This window comes from Natrix helvetica, assembly GCF_964273705.1.
Source record: "Natrix helvetica genome assembly, chromosome: 1".
NCBI classification, from domain to species: domain Eukaryota; kingdom Metazoa; phylum Chordata; class Lepidosauria; order Squamata; family Natricidae; genus Natrix; species Natrix helvetica.
Genome location: NC_138548.1, coordinates 68,161,639 through 68,182,893, shown reverse-complemented (window position 1 = coordinate 68,182,893; position 21,255 = coordinate 68,161,639). Strand labels below are relative to the sequence as shown.

The window sequence follows — 21,255 nt, the reverse complement described above, 5'->3', positions numbered from 1 at the left end:
TGCTTCCAATGTAATTAGTCCAATAAATTTTATATTTTAGAAAAAAAAATACTGAGAAATGTTAAGCAGATAAGCTAAAAACCAGCTGCTCCTTGACCTACTTTACACTATTACATTTTATTCCAACAACTGTACCTGTCTGCAATTGGTTCAGGATGTTTTCTTTCATAAAATGAGAAAATAAGATCGATGCCAAGTCCTAAACTGCAGAGGTATTCAGAAATCAAATAATTGTGTGTATGAAGCATATGCAAACACCCATGTGTACATTTCCATGTGAAAAGACAGCGGAAATACATCTTTTCAAGCGTCCTGTTCTCTCAGAGTTAATGAATATTCTCTCTGTTTACTTTGCCCTCCCATATAACTTCTAATCCATGGGTGTGGTGAAACTGCCTGATTAGTACCTGTTTGTGGGCCACAGAAATAGTTGTGCAGAGTTTGAAACACGGTAATATGAAACCAGTCCTCTTGGTTGATGCTCACTCGCTGCAAGCTACATTCCAGACCAAACCTGCACCAAAAGCGGAAGAGTGTTTTCTTTTTGTTATTATTATTCAGCTTCAAGGGCAGTACAGTCAGGAAGAGTAACTTCCACTCTTCCACATTTGGAATTCTCCAGAAGACAAGGCATGTTTTAGCAAAGAACGTCCAATAAATTCCAATCCATCAAGATTTTCCACATTTCTGATATGTAGTCGCTTCTAAGATTCTGCTAAAGCAGCTTTTGACCACAGTGGGGATCTTTCTGAAATTTTCTGCTGACAGATTTTGGTGACTCCTGAGCCGGCATAAGGAAATAGCAAACTGCAAGTACCAGTTGTTCAGTACTAACCTTTAACTCTATTTTCTAGAAAGTAAAAAGCTTTGGAATTCACTGAACAGTAGGAATTAATGTAACTGTGCCTTGTGCTTTTCAGTCGATTAGTTTGCAGATTTGCCTTGACAAAAAAAAGGCCTTTTGTATAAAAAGTAAGTTGCGTTGCTGCTGAGAAAACGTGGCATGCAAAATGAGAGAAATCTTCCTATTTCTTCTGTGCTGAGGTTGTAAATGTTGGCAGGAATTTGCATTTCATACCACTATGTTGTAGGAAAAACAGTGTATGATTTGGAGAAACAGCTTTCCTCCATAATGATTCAATTTACGTACTGAATGAAAAAACATTTCCTTGAAGTAATTGTATAGAAATAAATACTTCTTGTTCCAGGAATATATGTGTGTTTTGATCTGCCCAACATGGAAAAAAATTGTGATTGCAGTAAGCTGTCTAATCCAGGGAAGGAGAAAGAGACTGAAGCAAGCCACACTTTCTTAAATAAATTTTCTATGAAAGCACTGTTTGGATTTACAGATAATTTAGAACCGGAAGCTTCAAAACAGCAAGTGGTTTTAAAAGGGTTTCAAAATGTCAGTGGGGATGTTGATAGCCATGTGGACAAAGAGGATGAGAAGAACAAAGTAAATGAAGAAGCTGATCTAAATACAGTTGACTTGCTTCCAGAAACAGTGCAGGAGGAAAGTAATGTTCAGGCTGTTTCAGAAGCTGACACAAGAGACATATTTGTTTTGAAGGCGGTCTCAGGAATGGATGACCGGGCTTCCGAGGACCCTGCAGAAACCATTACTGGTGCTTCAAATGTGTGCAGAATTTATGCTGGAAACTTTGTTGATTCTAAAGATAATGACAGCATAGATAATACCTCTATAGATTATGCTTTTGTCTCAGATGATCATCAGGCAGATGTTTATGGGACAAGAGACTTGGAAACACAGCAAAGGGAGCAGAAGGAGCCGTCCCTCTCCGATTCCTATTCTAGCCACTCTCCTTTGTGTGAATTCAGCAAACAAGATTATAAGGATTCCATTCTTGTTCAGGGTCCTTTGGCTCATACAACAAGTGACACAGAATTAGACAATGAGGCTACGGATCTAGATGGGCATGGAAATGTAACAAACTACCCTGTGTTAAATTGTGCTGTATCATTGGAGAATAATGATCAAAATAAAGAAGACACAGAACTATATACAGAAATGCATAGTACTATAGCAGGGGGTAACACAGAGCCAATTCTACCAAATTGCAAATGGCCGTCAAAAGAAATGGGAGATACAATACCAGAATTGTATTCAAATACAAAGGTTAGAACACCGACCAAGGAAAATATTAGTTCAATTGCTACAGCAAAGGATATTCAGGAAGCTGAAGAAGACCAGGGATCTCTTTCAAGTAACTGCAGTGCTGATTCTCTTACAAAACCAGCTTCGAGTGAAAAGTCCTTTCAGCTCCCAGCCTTTTTTAGTGGATTACGTGTTCGAAAGAAAGGGCTGTCTGCAGATCCGGAGGAAACTGTCACCGAAATCAAACAGAAAGACAGTGATCTAGCTATGCTCAAACTAAGACAGCCTGTTAAGAAGTCGAACCTTGCATCTGAGCCAATAACCAAGAAGAAAATATCAGAGCCGAAAGGTTCTCCTACTTTTCTAGAACAGCTTTCTCATTTGTTAGGGCCTAAAACTGAAGAGAAAAGTATTGATGAAGTAGTACTATCATCTGGAGAGGTCCAAGAAAGGAAATCTTATGTGACAATGGATCCATGTGAAGAAATTAAACCAAGTCCTGCAGAATCTGCACTGGATGCATTTAAAGCTTTATTTACACGTCCTCCCAAAAAAGAGACAACTGCTGACGCTTCAGAATTAGAAGCAATAAAACGCAAAATGAAACATGAAAAGGAATCTTTGATGGCAATATTTGAGAGGTCTAAACCAAAATCCGGTGATGCAGCCACAGAAACAAAACCAGTAGGTTTGATTGATTCTCTTGTGTGCTTTGTCTAGAATATAGTTGCAAAAGCCTGGAGTTTTTGATATTTAGGTTCCTTGAGTGGGAAGAATTAAAATAACAATAGTACTTCTGATGCAGAAAATGTACCACCAAACTGAAGCTGCCCCCCCCCATTTTATTTTTCTCAGCACAATATTAGATTATCTTGTATAAAATAGCAATGTACATTATACAAATATAGATTATAAACTAGTAGGCAAAATCTTGTATGCATGACTTGTCAGATTATATTTCATTGAGAGAGAGAAGGGGGAGGGAGGGAGGAGAGAGGTGACAACTGAGAGGCTTATTTGCCTGTAATTTATAGATTTGTGACTTACTCATTATTTTAATTTGTTTTTAAAAGCAAATCAATGATTAGTCAACATATTGATAGGCAAACACTCACTGTAAAAACATTTAAAAATAACTTGTTTATATCTAATGCATTAATATTTTGCTTTTGTCCAAGAGATTTAAACCAGGATCATGATATGTGTTTACTTTTATCTTTAAAAATAAACCTGTAGGGTAATGTAAATTGAGGGTTATTAAGCTATTCAAATTCACACCATGGATGTTAACAACCTGTTACTGGACATCCACCTAGTTTGACACTGTCAATTTAATCTAGTGCCATTGTGCATTGTCTATTATTTTCTATAGTTGGTAATCCCATGTTTGAAATGCATACAAAGATGACATGCTTACACGGAGTGTTAAGTTACTGTGATAGCTTATACAAAAAGGGGAAAATGCAGAAGATGATCCGCTAGTGGGGAAAAAAAATAATGTGATTAAATTCCATCTGAACCACATAACAAGTCCCCAGATATGTGTAGGCTTTCATATTCCTCTTCTTCAGGTTTAAAGTACTGCAAAAATGAAAATAGGGAAAGAAGGGGGGAAAGTGTATGTACAATAATTTATAAAGTTAATGTTGAATATTGTGATATATTTTTTATTTGTGTGGTTTTGTTTTATTTTATCAGGCTAATGTAATTCCTTCAGAACAGGATGACAAGACTCCAGGAAGACTCCAGACTGTCTGGCCCCCACCCAAAGCAAAGGATGAAGAAGAGAAAATAGGCTTAAAATATACAGAAGCAGGTAATTGAAAGCAGAGATAGATAGAATTAGTAATGATAGATTTCTTATAGGAATGTTTACACAATGTGCTTGAAAACAAAAGTTATGGTATCATTAAATTTCCTGACAGTTAGAACAATTAATCGGTGGAACAGCTTGCCTCCAGAACTTGTGAATGCCCCAACACTGGAAGTCTTTAAGAAGATGCTGGATAGCCATTTGTCTGAAATGGTATAGGGTTCCCTGCCTAGGCAGGAGGTTGGACTCGAAGACTGCCAAGGTCCCTTCCAACTCTGCTATTGTATTATTGTATTATTTCTGGACTACAATTAAAAAGTAAATGATTTTGAAGTCAAATAATTATTACAGTGCTTATCCCAAAATAAGTTCCTCTTTCAAATAAATTTATAATCAATAAGTGCAGTACAGCTAAATTAACTCATTGAAAAAATCTCTACAATCTGATTTTAAAGTATTAAAATTATGTTTTGCATACAGTTAGATTTTAGTTCACCAATTGTGTTTTAAAATGTTTGGCAAAATTGTGGATGAAGAAGTGCAACAGAAGGAACTTCAGACTTTGCGGCAAGAGTCAGACAATCAAATTTCCCTGTTCTGTGTTCTTACTAGAGAACTATTTTTAAAAGTGCCGTAATTAGTAATTTATGAAGTAATACAATTCAAGAAATAGTATATCTATAGTAGCTTAATAGCTATTGGCAAGCATTTTATACATTTTTGTAAGAATTGCAAGGCTCAGATTAAAATACATACATACATACATACATACATACATACATACATACATACATATAAAATGCATATAAAACATTTGCTAGAAGATTAATAAAAATAAGCAAAATGGTTCAAAATCTTAAACACTATACATACAAAACAATGGTGGGTTTCCATTTTTTTTTACTACCGGTTTGCTTGTGCGCGCTCGCACTTCCAGGCAGTGGGCCGAGCTTCCTGCTGCCACCACTACCGGTTTGCCCTATCCTGGCAGAAACCCACCTCTGATACAAAAGACATATTCTTTAATATGTTCTTCATTTTTTTCCATGTTGATCCTTTTTAATTAGTTTATAATCTAAAATGCAAAAATAAAAAAGCAAATAATAAGGGAGAGAAAAAAGAAGGGAAAAAGAAAGAAAAGACGTTGACTTCTGACTCCCTTTAGTGCAGTAGAATAAGTAATAATAATAATAATAATAATAATAATAATAATAATAATAATAATAATAATAATAATAATAATAATAATAATAATAAATATTTATTTCTTAGCCGCACCCTCTCCCGAAGGACTCGGGGCGGCGTACAACAAAACATAGGAAATAAATATATTGACATACATATAACAAAACATACCAAGACATATACACGACATATACAAGGAGGAGGTGAAGTGATAGATAAAAACAAGTAAAAACACAATGTTTAAAAACCCCTAAATAAATTGAATCAAACTTCAACTTTTTACTTTTACATAATAGTATAAACTAGCCATTTGTATAATAATAAATCAATCTAATCGATAAAGCCCAAAATCAAAGTTTCATTTTTTTCCACCTCAAGCACAAAGTCCAGAAGCGGTTTCCAAAAACAAACAAAAGTAATTGTGTGTTTTTCCTTTATCAAAACAATCAATTTAACCATCTCTGATTATTCCATCAACTTTTGAAGCTATTCGTCCATTGTGGGAATTGAAGTGTCCTTCCATTTTTGTGTATAAAGTAATCTTGCTGCGGTCAACATGTATAACATCAAACTTCCAATTTTTTTTCTCAAGTCTTTTTCCATTAAACCCCCAAAAGAATAGTTTCTCTTTTATCTTAAATTCACTTCAAGTATCTTCTGTATTAGAATATGAATTTCTTTGCGTTATCATATATCCACCATAAATGATAAAACATTTCTTTACATTTTCATTTCCAACATTCATTTGAAATATCTTTATACATTCTTGATAAAATGTTTAGTGTTAAATACCACCTATACATTATCTTATAAAAAATTTCTTTTAAATTGTAAAAGTGTAAATTTTAAACCTTTCGTCCACATATTCTCCCATTGTTCAGACATTACATTAAATCTAAAGTTTCTTGCCTACTGAATCATACTATGCTTTATATATTCCCTTTCCAAATTCAAATTCAATAACATTTTATAAACCTTAGCAATAATATGTTCATCACTACCACACAGTAGGATTTCCAATTCATTTTTAACAAAGTCAAACTCATAACTCTTTGTGTTATTTAAACATTGTTTTCAACTATAAATATGTAAACTAATGACATACATGTCTGTCTGATTCTAGCTCTTCTTTACACTTGAGGATAGAGATTAAAATATATTATTTTACCATAAGTCTACTCTGGGTTCTCTTCAAGTTTTTTAAGTCTTTTGCTTTTTAATGTTCTAAAATATATAAATAATTAAAACTGACTAAACTATAAAATTATTTCATGAATAAAGTATTAAAATGTTAACATCATGAGTTATTAGACAATTAAGTTAGTGTCTATGATTGTATTTGTTTAGGTATCAGAGGTGGTATTCTAACGGTTCAGACTGGTTCGCCCAAACTGGTAGCAGAAATCATGGGTGGCCCGGCCCAACCGCCCCGGCTCTATGGCATCCCATTTAGGCCATTTTTCCACCAAAAACACATGTGCAGAAGGCTGTGTGCATGGGCGGAGGTGGCGTGCACACTAACATTTGCGAACCGGTAGGGAAAGTAAGTGAATGCCACCCCTGGTGCCCATATGTGTATATTATCTGTATATATGTTAGTGACAATTTATGAAAAGCTGGCATTGTAAAGAATGCCTAGGAAATCTATAAAATGTGTCACATTTTTAGGCAAAGAATGAATTTTGTGTTATTTTAATGTTCTATATACTTTCCCTTTGTATATAAAACATAGGCATTATGCAGAAAGACAAGAACCATTTAGGCAAAGTATGAAAAGAGAGTCATGTAAAGGGTTAGTGCTAGGATTGACTCTCTTTATTGAAAAGAAATATATGAAAATGAAAAAAGAAATGCAAAATAAAGTGCAGAACTTTCTTACTGGAAAAACATCAAGAGGAAAAAGACCAGCGTTCTTGCAATAAGGAAGACCAGGTTTGCCTTTTGGCAATGTATAGAATGCCTAGGAAATGAAATATTAAGCATTTCATACTTTGATATCCCAGTTTTGACATTCTGTAGAATTCCTAGACATTCTATAAAATTTCACATATCACAAGTGAGACATAATGAAAGACATAGGAACATAACACAGAAAGCATTAAAACGTATATTTGCAAAGTTCTAAAATTAGGAGTTAATAGCTTTATGGTAGGTCACATATATATGAGAGCTTCTGAGAAATGCTTCTTAAATGTGACATATATGAGGCTATTTTTTAAGGAAATATTTTTCAAACCGTACTCCAAACTTTAAGGATCATGATGATGCTACTGAGAATCTCAGAAGGAATCCATAGCATCCTGGGAAACAGCTTTGACTTTCCGCCCCCCCCCCCGCCCCCCATAACTGTTAGATTGGGCTAGGAAAAAGAAACACTGTCGCACTCCCTTGGGGAAAAGTTTTGATTATATAGAATGTGCTCTAAATGGCTTTTTCACTGTTCGCTGCACACTTAACAAAGAGAAGAGAGTTTAGAATGCATGGGGCTGCACACAAAGATTCTCATCTAGTTTGAGAAATGCCAGAATTAGTCACACTTCAGTAAGAAAGTAAAAAATTTATTCATGATGTCTTAATACACCGATCTTCAGAGACAGACCAATACCTTGTAATGTGGGCTGCTCTGGGTGGACACATCCACCTCAGACTACTTAGATAAATTCCAGTTTTCCAAAGACTTGAAATATTATTACTTATCTAACACATGCAGATTCTCATCACGGCTGTTCATTGTTTTGAGTCTGAAATGTTAGCAACTTATTTACAGTCACTTTGGAATCAGCCGTTTCCCTCCTAATGAGAGAATTTGGGTTGGCTTCCAGGTGAACTTTTAATCCTAAATGACACAATCAAAACCATTAGCTGATTTTTGTGCTTTAATAACTTCTAGAGAATTCTCCCAGGCTATAGCTGTCACAGAACATTCTACTTACATAACAGTATAAGCACCGAGCTGGATGCAGCTCCTTTTCTGAAAATAGGATCATTTCCTTGGTTGACATCTGCTCAGGATATTTTCACCAATAAAAAAGGAAACATTCATTAATGCCCTTTTTCATCTTCTCCCCACTATTCCACATAATCATGGACATCTTTAGAGTTGATTATGGGAGCATGGAGAGGTTTACAGAATAGAACAGAATAACAGAGTTGGAAAGGACTTGGGGATCTTCTAGTCCAATCCTCTGCTCAAGCATGAAACCCTGTACCATTAGCTAATCTCTTCTTAAAACCTTCCAGTTTTTGAGCACCCACTACTTCTGGAGGCAAGTTGTTCCATTGATTAATTGTTATAACTCAGGAAATTTCTCCTTAGTTCTAACCTTACTTTTGAATCCCATGGATATCCACTCAGTCAGATTTTGAATCTAATCCAATATTTGATTTATACTATATGCCTATTATCCTAACCCTAACCCTAACTTTTTGACCTTGGCAACTTTTAAGATGTGTGGACTGCAACTCCCAGCATTCCCCAGCCAGCTTTTTGGACTAGAGCTGTGATGGCAAACTTATGGCACGCATGCCAAAGGTGGCACACAGCACCCTCTCTATGGGCACATGAGCCGTCGCCCCATCTCAGCTCTGCCGCACATGCAAGCATGACTCCCGCTGGCCAGTTTGTCTTCAGCTCTCTGTCGCGCATGAGCAGGATGCCCAGGGCATATGGGGGGGGGGGTTGTGTGCACATGTGTGAGGGCAAGGGGCAATCAGGGGGAATCACTTCCGGTCTGCTCGGAGGGCTGTTTTCGCCCTCCCAAGGCTCCTATAAAGCCTCTGGAGCCTGGGGAGGGCGAAAAAAGCATGTAAAAATGAGGGGTCATGCCTGTAGTGCACGCATGCGCACTGGGGGGTCGCGCATTGCATTATGGGTGCGGCACACCTGCACACGACCCCCCTGCACTCCCCCCACTTACGGCATGCGAGCCAAAAAAGGTTCGCCATCACTGGACTAGAGTTTTTTAAAAATCTCAGAAAAAGACCATGTCATTCCTGACCTATCTGTTCTGCACAAAGAAAATTGCAGACATGACCATGTATTTTGGAAGCTTGATTGAACAGCAACTTTTCCTTTTTATTGTAAAAAACTATGTAAAGATTCAGTAGAAATTTAGAAAATTGGAATTTAATGAGACAGTAAGTATAATATTATTAGGTGTCATTACTTGCTGTTGCTGTGCAATAATTATTATATCAAACGTGTTTTCCACAGACCTAAGCTTCAACAATTGCATGCTTAGCCACTATGTGATTGAGTGAAAAGGAAATTTCACTCAACACAAGTAGGAGACATATATTCAATACCAGTTGGTAAAAGTCACTGCCATCTGTACAGACTATAAATTTTATTTTTATGATGTATATATGACTTTTGAATCCTTTCCTATTTTTGCTATAGTTGCTTTAAATTCTACATATTTTCTTTATAAATATCGTTAAAGATCTACTTGACCTAGCCATTCAGGTTCTAACCACTAGTCCTATTGTTTCAATTTAGCTACATAACTTACCAATTTAGTTACAGATCACATCAAATCTTTATTATGATCAGGAGGATGGGATAAAGTAATTAAAATAGACTTTAATGACCACTTAATGACAAAGTAATAAAATATATAAAAAGCTAGAATATATGAAAGATATAGGAATTTGGATAGATAGAGATAATATACAGCTGTGGATATATATAAATGCAAATATATATAAACAATCAAAACAAATCTAAAAGAAGAATTAGTAGCATTAGATGGTATAGGGGACTATAAAAGCTTAATATGTGGAAGACTATATCAAGCTATAGAGCATTCCAATATGGTGAATTAGATGCTCATTAAATCTAGAACAAAAGACATCATCATTTAAAGGGAAAACACACATTCTTATCAAACGTGTCTTTCCTCACTACAAAATAAAAAAGGGCATAAGGACTGAGCATTTATCAGATTAACTGCTCTAATTCAGTACTGTCTGGTCATGAATTTGTACTTTCTAGGTGGAAACATTTATGCACCACCTGAAATACTTTTTTTTTTTTGCTTATGAAAAGAAAAAAATGCACCCTTAAAATGTTTATATAAAAATAGTATGTATACAGGGAAAAAGAGAAGTTCTTTGTTATACTGTTTGTCAATATGTAAGTATTATATTTCATATTACAACCATTGCTTGTGGCTCTGACAATGTACTGTGCTCAAAATGATGGTGTGAATTTCAATTGTATTGAGGTACTGTGTATCTAATTATTTACTAAAATGGCCTTCTGTCTTCCCACTCTGAACAATGGCAGTAATTTGAATATTTTTCTAACACAAGTAGTATAAAAAGAGAACTTTGATTAGCTGACAGTGTTGGAAATAATCACAGTAAAACAAAATTTATTTTATGTTTTACATTTTAAATAGCATTTTTTGATAAGTTTATATGTTTCATTTCCATTTTATCGCCTTTTACAGTTATTTAATCCTGCAGCAAAGTCATGCTGTTTCTATGGCACCTCAATTTCCATGGCAACAGACTGTGAAGCTATAAATACTATTTTTAATTTAGTGTGAGAAAAAGAAGTAAGGTTGTGAATGAAAACAAAACCAAAGTACCTTAACTGGAAACCGAAAATAATAGTATTTGTCATAAAAAAGCAGATTTCAGTTGTAATATTTAACTGTGTTACAGTATCTAACAATATGTTTTAATTACAATAACCTGTTTTGGGTTCAAGTGATCCATGATCTGGCATTTTGAGTGATTTCAAGTCACAAAATCACGTTTAGTTTTCCTTTTTTCATGACAAATGGAAGTTTTTGAAGACTTGCCTATTGTTTATTAATCTGCAGATTTTTGTACATTCATGACTAAAATTGTAGTCTCCTCATTTTTTTACTATTTTCGGACATTGTGTTTTAACTGAAAAAAAAAAAAATCCTTCTAAAGAGAATTGAATCAGATGGTGCTGATAATTTAACCATTTTTCCCCTCAATATGGTACTCTTAGGGATATTGGATACCAAATCCCAGTCAAGCGAGCCAATGGGTACATTGACTTGGGGATATGAAAGCTAAATTTCAGCATGTTGGTGAGGCCATTTTGGGAAACACTTAATTGCAAAATAGTACTAAATAATTGTACTATTTGTGTTATAATGTCAATTTAAATTTATACTCTGTAAGCTGCTTACTTTGGAAAAAGTAGATTTCTGTCAAAAGGGTTCCATTAAATCTAATTTACTTGTTTATATAACCTATGCAATGTTATTTGAACAGCCTTCATTGCCATATATGTAACAAATATACTACCTTTTACAATTAAATCCATACAATGCTGAAAGTCCTTTTTTTTACTCAAGAAACCACTCAAATGATAAACAAAAGCTAGTGAACCCTTTTGTGATATAGTTCTGGAACAATTGTCCCCTTCTAAATAAGATTTTCAGTTATTTACTTTACTATTTTTATGAGTAATCTAAAAGAAGGCATAGGATTTACGTGTGTGCATCCTGTTGTAAACCTTTGTGAATATTCTATGAGAAGATCCAGAATTAATTTAGATGATGTCATGAACTGAAGTAGCAGCAGCAGTATATCTGAACTATAATCTACTGTTCATACGTGTATCCTCCATGCTAAATGTATTGTGTATTGCTTTGTAAATTGTATTTGTAGAACCCATGTGGACAATTATGTTCTAGTTGGATGCAGTGATCAATAATAGTTTGTACTAAATATAAAATAACCAAAGTGAATCTTATTAAAAGAATAAAAAGGGATATGGGTGGTTATGGCACATCCTATAATTCAAATAATGTTTGTATCTGAAGTGACTTGTTAACAGAGAACTATGCTGTATGACACAAAATAAACATTCATTGTTATCATTCCTTTGTTTAAGCTGGGAAAACGGGAGTGTGAAGCATGCCAAAGGCATGTCTATTTAACTTTCTTCAATGTTTGCCAATTGGGCGTAATTATTTGCTGGACTCTAATTTTGAATGGTTGGCCTTACAGCAGAATAACTACTCAGTTTTATCAAGTGACCTGGCAGTGGATTAATTTTTCTCTGAGCCATTGGGCAGCCACATATTTACCAAAATAAAAAGAGGAATTATGAAGTTATATTAGTGTTGTCTACATGATAAATGAATAGGCATGAATGTGTTGTGTATGGATAAGGGAGCAAGTGTTTCATAGATATTAAGTGAATGTAAATGTGGTTGAGTATTTACAGATAAACTAGGTAGAAACTTAGGAAAAGGTTTATTTTGACTGATTTGCATTTATGCAAAATTATCTTCCTGTATTTTTTTAATGAAAAGCTCAGTATCTATAGGAATAACATGTTGCCTGAATTGTTTTTGTAATCTTTACAAAATTAAACTCGAATAGCAAAGTGCCAAACTTACAAAACCTTGAACTTCCACAATCTCCAATACTAAAAATCACTATGCCCAGCTGCCAGTAACTGCATCTTAGTCATTCTTTGTATTTGTTGTTAACCTTGTTTTGCTTTTGTTGTACTGGCTTATTGAGATATTGGTCTCCAGCAATTTTTAATTTCAGAAAGATTCCATCATCTGACTACTTCTGTTCCTGATTGTTATTAATATTGTATACTAATAGTGTATGTAGAGCTGTCCATGAAGACAGATTATAAACTTTAAAGCAATGTTTCTCAACCTCAGCAAGTTTAAGATGCATGGATTTCAACTCCCAGAACTCCCCAGCCAGCAATGAATTCCACTTGCTGAGTTTGAGAAATACTGCTTTAGACTGTTGGAAGTGCAGAGTTCCATTGCTATCTGCAAGTATATGTTGCTTGAAACCTCTTAATTTAATTGAACCTATTCCAATTCAGTGGCTGGTGTTGATTTTTAGAAAGTTTATGCAGACTTAATATTGCATACCTAGGGTTGCTTGGACTTAGAGAGGAAATAAGGTCAGCTCTGGTTAATGTTTGGATGAGAAAATGCCAGAGCTGTAGTCTAGACAGGAAAGTTGTAAACTCATCCTAGAAGGCAACAGGGAACAATTTTTATATTTATTGCCAATAATGGATATGATTGACTCAAAGGAGACATTGAGATAGATAGATGATTGATAGATAGATAGATAGATAGATAGATAGATAGATAGATAGATAGATAGATAGATAGATAGATGACAGATAGATGATAGATAGATAGATAGATAGATGATAGATAGATAGATAGATGATAGATGATAGATAGATAGATAGATAGATAGATAGATAGATAGATAGATGATAGATAGATAGATAGATAGATAGATAGATAGATAGATAGATAGATAGATAGATAGATAGATAGATAGATAGATAGATAGATGATAGATAGATATAGACATACAGACAGACAGGCAGACAATGCCTGGAAGAGTACATGGAAGAGTAAATTTCCCTACCATATCAGGGAATGGGAAATATCCGGTACAGAGAAGACCCACAAAGATGTTTACACTAAAACATATAAAGAACAGTTGCTAGAATTGAGCGTGTCTAGTTTAATGAAAAGAAGGATATGATAGCGATATTCCAATATTTTAGGGTTGCCACAAAGAAGAGGGAGTCAACCTATTCTCCAAAGCACCTGGAGGCAGGACAAGAAGAAATGGATGGAAATTAATCCAAGGACAGAAGCAACCTAGAACTAAGGAGAAAGTTAGAACAATTAATCAGTGGAACAACCTGCCTCCAGAAATTGTGAATGCTCCAACACTGGAAGTTTTTTAAGAAGAGATTGGACAACTATTTGTCTGAAATAGTATAGGGTTTCCTGCCTGAGCAGCGGGTTAGGCTAGAAGACCTCCAAGGTCCCTTCCAAGTCTATTACTCTGTTCTGTTCTAAATATATGTATCTGTTGCCAAATAAAAGCCTTCTCTGTAGCTCTTAAGGTATTTTCCAGAGACCCACATAGGTTCTTGGAAATATATTTCAGAAATAAAACACTGTGTTTCATTGAGGAATATGTAGGAACACAGAATGTAATAACGCTTGATTGGAAAAGATGTAAGAGACATGGACATTAATCTACTAGTATAATCCAGAAAAATTAATATTTTCTAAGCTACAGAAGCTATAGCTTTCAAGATGTAGTCAGAATGGATTCCTCAGCCTTTCTACCTGAGAATCTTATACTGCATATTAGAGGGATTGAACCTGGGACTTTTAGGTATGCAAAGATGATATGTAACTGTGGAACAGAACTAGGATATAACTATGGTTTCAATATCATTAGTACATTACAAAATTGAAAATATGAGGTCTACTTTGCAAAAATCTGATTCAGCACAGTACTGTTGGATGCACTTCCAATGGAAAATCTTTCAACTGCCACCTAGAAAAAGGAAGATTTATTTTTCAATCTTCTTTTCTTGATTTCATGAAGTCCTAATATAACAGAGTTTTTATCACTTTTTTATTGATCTGTTTGCTGCATTATAATTACTTGATACTAGGATGCATAGTTTGGGAGAGTAAGGTGCAATCATTCTACCAAACCTTCTTAAAATGTTTAAATTTCTGTAAAGAGTCTTGTCTGTTGTTGGTCTATATTTTATGTATATATTGAAGCCTCTGTTTTGGAAATGGTACTGAATTTACCATGACAATTTTTTTTGCTCATACTCACTAGTTCTAATCACGAATTGTACACATCACAGATTAATCTAGAATGCTAGAATGGCTAATTCTAGAACAGTTGGAAGTATTTTCAATTGCCTGGATTAAATGATAAATTAATATATTATGGTTACAGTAACTACGTGTTGTGTTGTAGTTAGTTTTTCCATCTCTTTCAACATATCATTTGTATTCTCTGTCAGTAATTACTACTTTGAGTTGTAATATGATGCTTGTGTTGTCAGTGATAGTAGTTGGCCACCTTCTCTTCTGCCAGCCTTTTTATTGCCTTCATACTTGCAAATGATTTATTCAAATTTAAAGTATTCCTAAGTAGATCTTTTCTATGCCTGTATTCTGACTTTCACTTAAGCCTTTTGCATTTGTTAGAAGAAGAAAAATGTTCCAATGTGTTGGACATTGTACCATGTACAGTTCACCTTTGTTGATGCACCTTTGTTGATTTGCAAAGCAAAACTTTATCAAAGCTTTAATAGAAATAATTCAAGTCAATGTTTTTAACCATGCAGTTGGATTTTAACAAAGCATAAACTACTGACATCTAGTGCCTAAATCAGAAACTTGAGGAATATTGAAAATATATCTAACATCTTCAATATAAAGATGAATGTGAAAGTTAAACTGACATGGGAAGATACCTTTAAACTTTACACTTGCCTTCACTTTTTCTATTATTGTCCTTTTGTTTGATTTTATCCCTGAGAATAAAGTTCCGAGGTCTATAATTTTTTTAAAGTTTATATTATAAATATTTGTGTGGTTACTGATAGTTAGTGAGGTCCAGTTCATTATTTTCTTTTAAGAGGCTGGCTGCTGCTAGCTGCCCTTTCTTTTGTATTACATTTTTTGTTTATTAATATTGTTGTGAATTTTACATTTTATTCACCACCTAGGATTACTTTGGTGAGAGGTCTGGCTGTATGAATAGAAAATAAAGAAGGCCTCTTCAGATGTTTTTGCCTCTCCAAACACAGTATTTTACTTAGAAACTGTGGTAAGGCAGAGTAACTGTGGTAAATGGAAACATTTTATAAAAGGATAGCACTGTACCTTCAAAACAAAGACATATTGAGAAATGTTCCCAGTCTCTCTCTGTTCATCCCCTACTTCCAAGTGATGCGTTGGCTGCCCCTGTGGTCTATGTTTAAAAGACTACTTATTTTTTTCAAGGCCCAGCAATGCAGACTTCTTTCAGTGCTAAGCTTTGAGCATTGCACGCTGTAATTATTAGTACTTTCCTACAAGACTTCTTAATAGTTGCTGCACTGATGACTTTATGGCTGCTGGGCTTTCTCCAAAATTAGCAGTTTTCAATGCTGGTAAGTGAGGAAGAAACAGACAAGCGGGTGGAGGAGCAGGTTTTACCTCCTCAATCTAGCAGTATCAGCTATATTGATATCACAGGAGGGTGTGTCAGCTTGTGTGTTCTCAGGTAAATATGGTGAAAATGCCTGTGTAGAACCACTGTTGCATCTTTCCGTACTACTATGATGTGTGAGCTAGGGTGTTTGACTAATACTAGGGAGATCCAGTCTCAACTTCACTCAAAGTCATGAAGCCTCAGTGAGTGACTATTGAGCAATCATTCTCTCTCAGGTCAACCTCCTTCACAAGGTTGTTATGGTAGGAAAGAGCACTATTTATTTTATTTATTAATCAGAGTTTGTCTGGCCACCCATCTCACGGAAAGTGACCTTGTGTCCTGCCTTGAGATCCTGACCTAATTATGAGAAATAATTCTGGGAAGCAAGCAAGTACTGGCAGCCTGTGGGTCCCAAAAGATTCCCCACCCTTGTTATAAAGAGCCACTTCCTTTGTTTTAACAGCTGTGTGTTGTGGAAGGAGCTTCTCTTCTAGCTCTGTCTTCCACCAGTGAAGCTCTTAGGGAGGTGGAAGAAGAACACTGCTTTATCTGGTTCCTTCAGGAGGAGGTTTTACTGAGGTGGTTTTACTTGAGGTGGTCAAGATGATAAAAGGAATGACAAACGAATCCCATTTCCTTCTTCCTACAACTATGAATTATGAAGCACAATGGTAACCATGTTGGCAGATAATAAGTTCTTAATTAAGTCAGTCAAGATTTAATAATAACTCTATAAAATTTTTGAACATCTGTAAGGTATTCCACACTATGAAATTGCAATTCTCATTTCCAAAATTGCTGTAAATAAATGAACTTGTGATATAAAAGTGAAATTCTACATATTCTGTCTCTTGAATAGCATGTCTATTATTACACATAAGAGGCTGGATGTTGAGGTGCTTTCTTCATGAATGGAGGGCTATTTAAATTTATAGACAGAACTGTAATCCAGAAGTTAATACAATTGTGGAAATGATAGCTTTTTACTGGCTTCCTCCTCCCCTTGCCACCATCTCCCTAAAATTGGCTACTGGGAAAGTCAAATCAGTTTCCTAGGCATTGTTGTAGAGTTGCGGGGCGGGGGGAGTATAATTGGCAGCTACAAATTCATTTAGCTCTTGAATAATAGAGGGATGGGAGGACCGACCCATAGACTACCCAGCTCTTTCACTAGTCCGTGGATGTATTGTACAGATTCTGTCATATTTGCCAAGGGCTCTCCTTCTCCTTTTTCCTCCTTCTGCTCCAAGGAAAAGAAGGGAAGATGTGACGGAATAAGGAGCCAAGATAGCGTTGACTGAGAGTTCCATTGAAGCAATGTGGGTTGAAGCAGAACTAGTTCCCACAGCAATTTTTCTTTGACTCTGCAGCTTGGTCCACAGCCTCTCAACCCTAAGTAGGCGACACTGTTGTGAAAACAGAGGATTATGAGATTGTAGGGTCAGGGCATAAGGAATACAAGCCACTATTGAGAGAAATATAGCTTTTTAAGGGTAGCTCAAACTCCTGATTTCATTGATTCTTATTAAAGGGATAAAACAAGACAAAAGGCAACAAAGAAGCGAGGCAACTAATAGATACAAACAAGTAAGCAAGTAAATGCTAAAAATAGCTATATTGTATCTATTAAAATGGATATGTATGCACATAACAAGATAAATCATGTACACCATGGGTCCCTACCGCCCACTAGTGTCCCGTCGCCAGGGAAACAGTGAGTGAGGTGAATCACGTGGTTGCTCAGATTACACGGGCGCAGCCCGAGAAGACATTTCTGAGAAGAGAAACTTCTCCGGTCGGGCTGCGCCCGTGTGATCTGAGCAACCATGTGATTCACCTCACTCACTGTTTCCCTGGCGATGGGACGGTGCTTGCCTGCGCTTCACCAGCTCAGGCGTGACCGGAGAAGTTTCATCAGCTCCTCACCGCTCCACTGAAGATATTTCTGAGAAGAGAAACTTCTCCGGTCGCGCCTAAGCTGGTGAAGTGCTAGAAGGGGGTGGGGGGTGGGGAAGGAGCAGAAAAGACAAAAAGGAGAATGAAAGGGAGAAGGAGGAGGTGGGGGATAGTGAGATCCTTGCTGCTTTCTGAGCTTGGGGGGGGGGAGGAGCAGAAAAGACAAAAAGGAGAATGAAAGGGAGAAGGAGGAGGTGGGGGATAGTGAGATCCTTGCTGCTTTCTGAGCTTGGGGGCGGGGGAAGGAGCAGAAAAGACAAAAAGGAGAATGAAAGGGAGAAGGAGGAGGTGGGGGATAGTGAGATGCTTGCTGCTTTCTGAGCTTGGGGGGGGGAAGGAGCAGAAAAGACAAAAAGGAGAATGAAAGGAAGAAGGAGGAGGTGGGGGATAGTGAGATCCTTGCTGCTTTCTGAGCTTGGGGGGGGGGGGAAGGAGCAGAAAAGACAAAAAGGAGAATGAAAGGGAGAAAGAGGAGGTGGGGGATAGGGGATCCTTGCTGCTTTCTGAGCTTGGTGGTTTTCTTACAGACATTTCATTACCAAACTAGGTAACATCATCAGTGCTAGAAGGGGGTGGGGTGGGGAAGGAGCAGAAAAGATAAAAAGGAGAATGAAAGGGAGAAAGAGGAGGTGGGGGATAGGGGATCCTTGCTGCTTTCTGAGCTTGGTGGTTTTCTTACAGACATTTCATTACCAAACTAGGTAACATCATCACTGCTAGAAGGGAGTGGGGTTGTGGGGAAAGGAGGAGGAGGAGAAGTCGAGTAGAAACTGATAGCAGGGACAGGCAGAAGCGGAGCAGAGCAGTTGCAAAATAGGACAAAGAAAAGGCAGGAGAGAATTGTTGTTGGCTAATAATAATAAGTGGGCTAACTAGCTCAGCATTACTTTTGTACATAGCCCTAAGGAAGATAAAAAAAGGAGATAAAAAGGAAAAGCACCGAAAGAGGAGACCTTCATTTGTTCCTTACGAAAATCGAACCAGATATCAAATATTTAGTCTCGCAGCATCAGCCTCAAAGATCTCATTAATCACTAGTAAAGCTAATTTCAATTTACTTTATTGTTTTCTAATTAAACTTTATAAAGTTAAAAACATTATAAACATGCATAAAGTAGAAATAAAAAGATAAATGTATGTACATTTCTTTTTTTAAAAAACACCCTCCTTTCTAAAAAATATTCTACACTTGCGCAAAAACTGGTGGGCGGTAAGGAAATTTTTCCATCAAGAAAGATCCATTAGTGGGCGGTAGGTAGAAAAAGGTTGACTACCACTGATGTACACTATTCCAAAGACAGGAAAATTGGCTTCATTTTTCCTGTCATCTCATCTTACAAAAGAAGTAAGATTATTTCCAGAGTATACAGTTTGAGCATTTTTCTAGTGAAAAAAAATTCTAAAAAACCCTTAAGGTATTTTGATCTATACAAACAAACAACTTCCTCCACGAAATGAAACAACACAAAAAACAAAACAAAAGGTCACTTCCTGATTATAAGCTAAATGTAACTTCCAATATCTTGAAATTTCTTCTTTTCTTCTTCTCTCAGGTATATTTCTTATACTAAACCACCTATAGGTGAGTAGCCAAATTAAATATATCCAAGAGTGAAAAAATAAATCTATGCCCATTGAAATAAACAGTAGATATCAGCAGTCCATGGTAATGAACTGCTGATATCTACTGTTTATTTCAATGACATCCCCCCCCCCCAAAATGGCAAGGAAAAAAACTTTAAGCAATCTGTTACATTTATTGTTATTAAAGATACACCCTCTCATCCACTTTTATTAGTTTATTTTTTACTTAAAAATCATAACTTGGACACAATTTTCTTATCTAACAGGCCTATTATTGTCCTAGATCAATATGGCTTTTATAGAATTCATATACATGGTCCTTTCATCAGATAGACAGTGCCTTTATTAAACATCGGTTTGGTACAGACAAAACCCATGGATTATATCTTCTATCAATTCAGTTGTGTCTCCTTAAGAGATACCAAGTGAGCTAATCTCTTATACAAAGCACTTCTATTTCAATCCAACAGGCCAGCACAAAAAAACTGAAACATAAGAAAAAAGAACACTGAACTGCTGCTAAAAGTGTTGAATTTAAGACTATCAGCACCTGATATAGTTGGATAACTGAATACTGGTCATACAAAACTTGCTGACCATATTAGTTCTAGGTCTCTTGTAAGGTTACTGGACTGGGAAGATGTCTTAGAAGAATGCTGCACTAATTGCGATTTGGGATTTTTTTTTAGCAAAGCACAGATTGAGATTCTGCTATTGCTTGTGCCATTAATAAACTTGCTGAGAAGGCAACAATGTGCAAGTGGTTGGTCCAGAAGATACTTGGATGGGGGACTGATTCAAGAGCTGAAGCTACTTGTGATGACAGTTCTACAAATGCCATTATGCCAATCAAAAGAAATGCTCATGAGTTTGTTTAACTGGCTGAGTTAGAATTTAAGCCGATTTTATTGCTGGTAATTCTGCTAAAAGGTACATACTAATTTTAGATCTTTATAAGATGTAAATATTGGAAAGATTCCTTTATAAATAAAACTGTGTTATAGGGCAAACATACCTTTTTTATCTGATTTAAGATGAAGACTCACATATTTGTTTTTAGATAAGACAGCAGAAGCTCAGTATTTGTTGTACGTTAAATAACAGTTAAGATCAGATGATAAATAAGAAACTGTGTGGATATATTTGTCTTTGATAAGTATATTATTCAGGATTATTACACTTAAAGCAGGCTGGAGTTGAGAAATCTTTCAAAACAAATACTTCAATCCTTCTTGTAAATTAGATTAATAGAAGAGAAGACAGACCAGGGCATTATATTATAAACCAATCTATATATATATGCAAGAATTGGCTGCAGGATTCTGCAAAGAAATATAAGGGTTACAGTACAGAACCTCACTGAAAAATCTGTATCTCATAGAAATATATTCTTCATCTGGATAAAAACCAGTTGTAGAAAAAAAGGAGTTCCTTTAAGTCAACATGAATTTATGACAGTATGTACAAACTTTGACAGAGAAGGAAGAATACACCTTTCTTAAATAAGACTGAGGAGGAAATGGTAACATTTATTAGTACTTGGGATAACAACAGTTTATTGTTCTTAGGTGTGTGTGTGTATACT

At 35.8% G+C, this 21,255-nt stretch overlaps 1 protein-coding gene across 1 annotated transcript in view; it reads left to right on the top strand.

Moving 5' to 3' along the window:
* Positions 1–587: 587 nt before the first annotated feature.
* The window catches only part of FMN1 (formin 1), a 95,396-nt gene continuing 74,728 nt past the window's right edge, over positions 588–21,255 (top strand). Inside the window, exons 1-2 of the mRNA XM_081940609.1 lie at positions 588–2,803; positions 3,818–3,935. Coding sequence (XP_081796735.1) covers positions 1,238–2,803; positions 3,818–3,935 — 1,684 coding nt within the window. The 5' untranslated portion in view covers positions 588–1,237. The remainder of the gene's footprint in view (positions 2,804–3,817; positions 3,936–21,255) is intronic.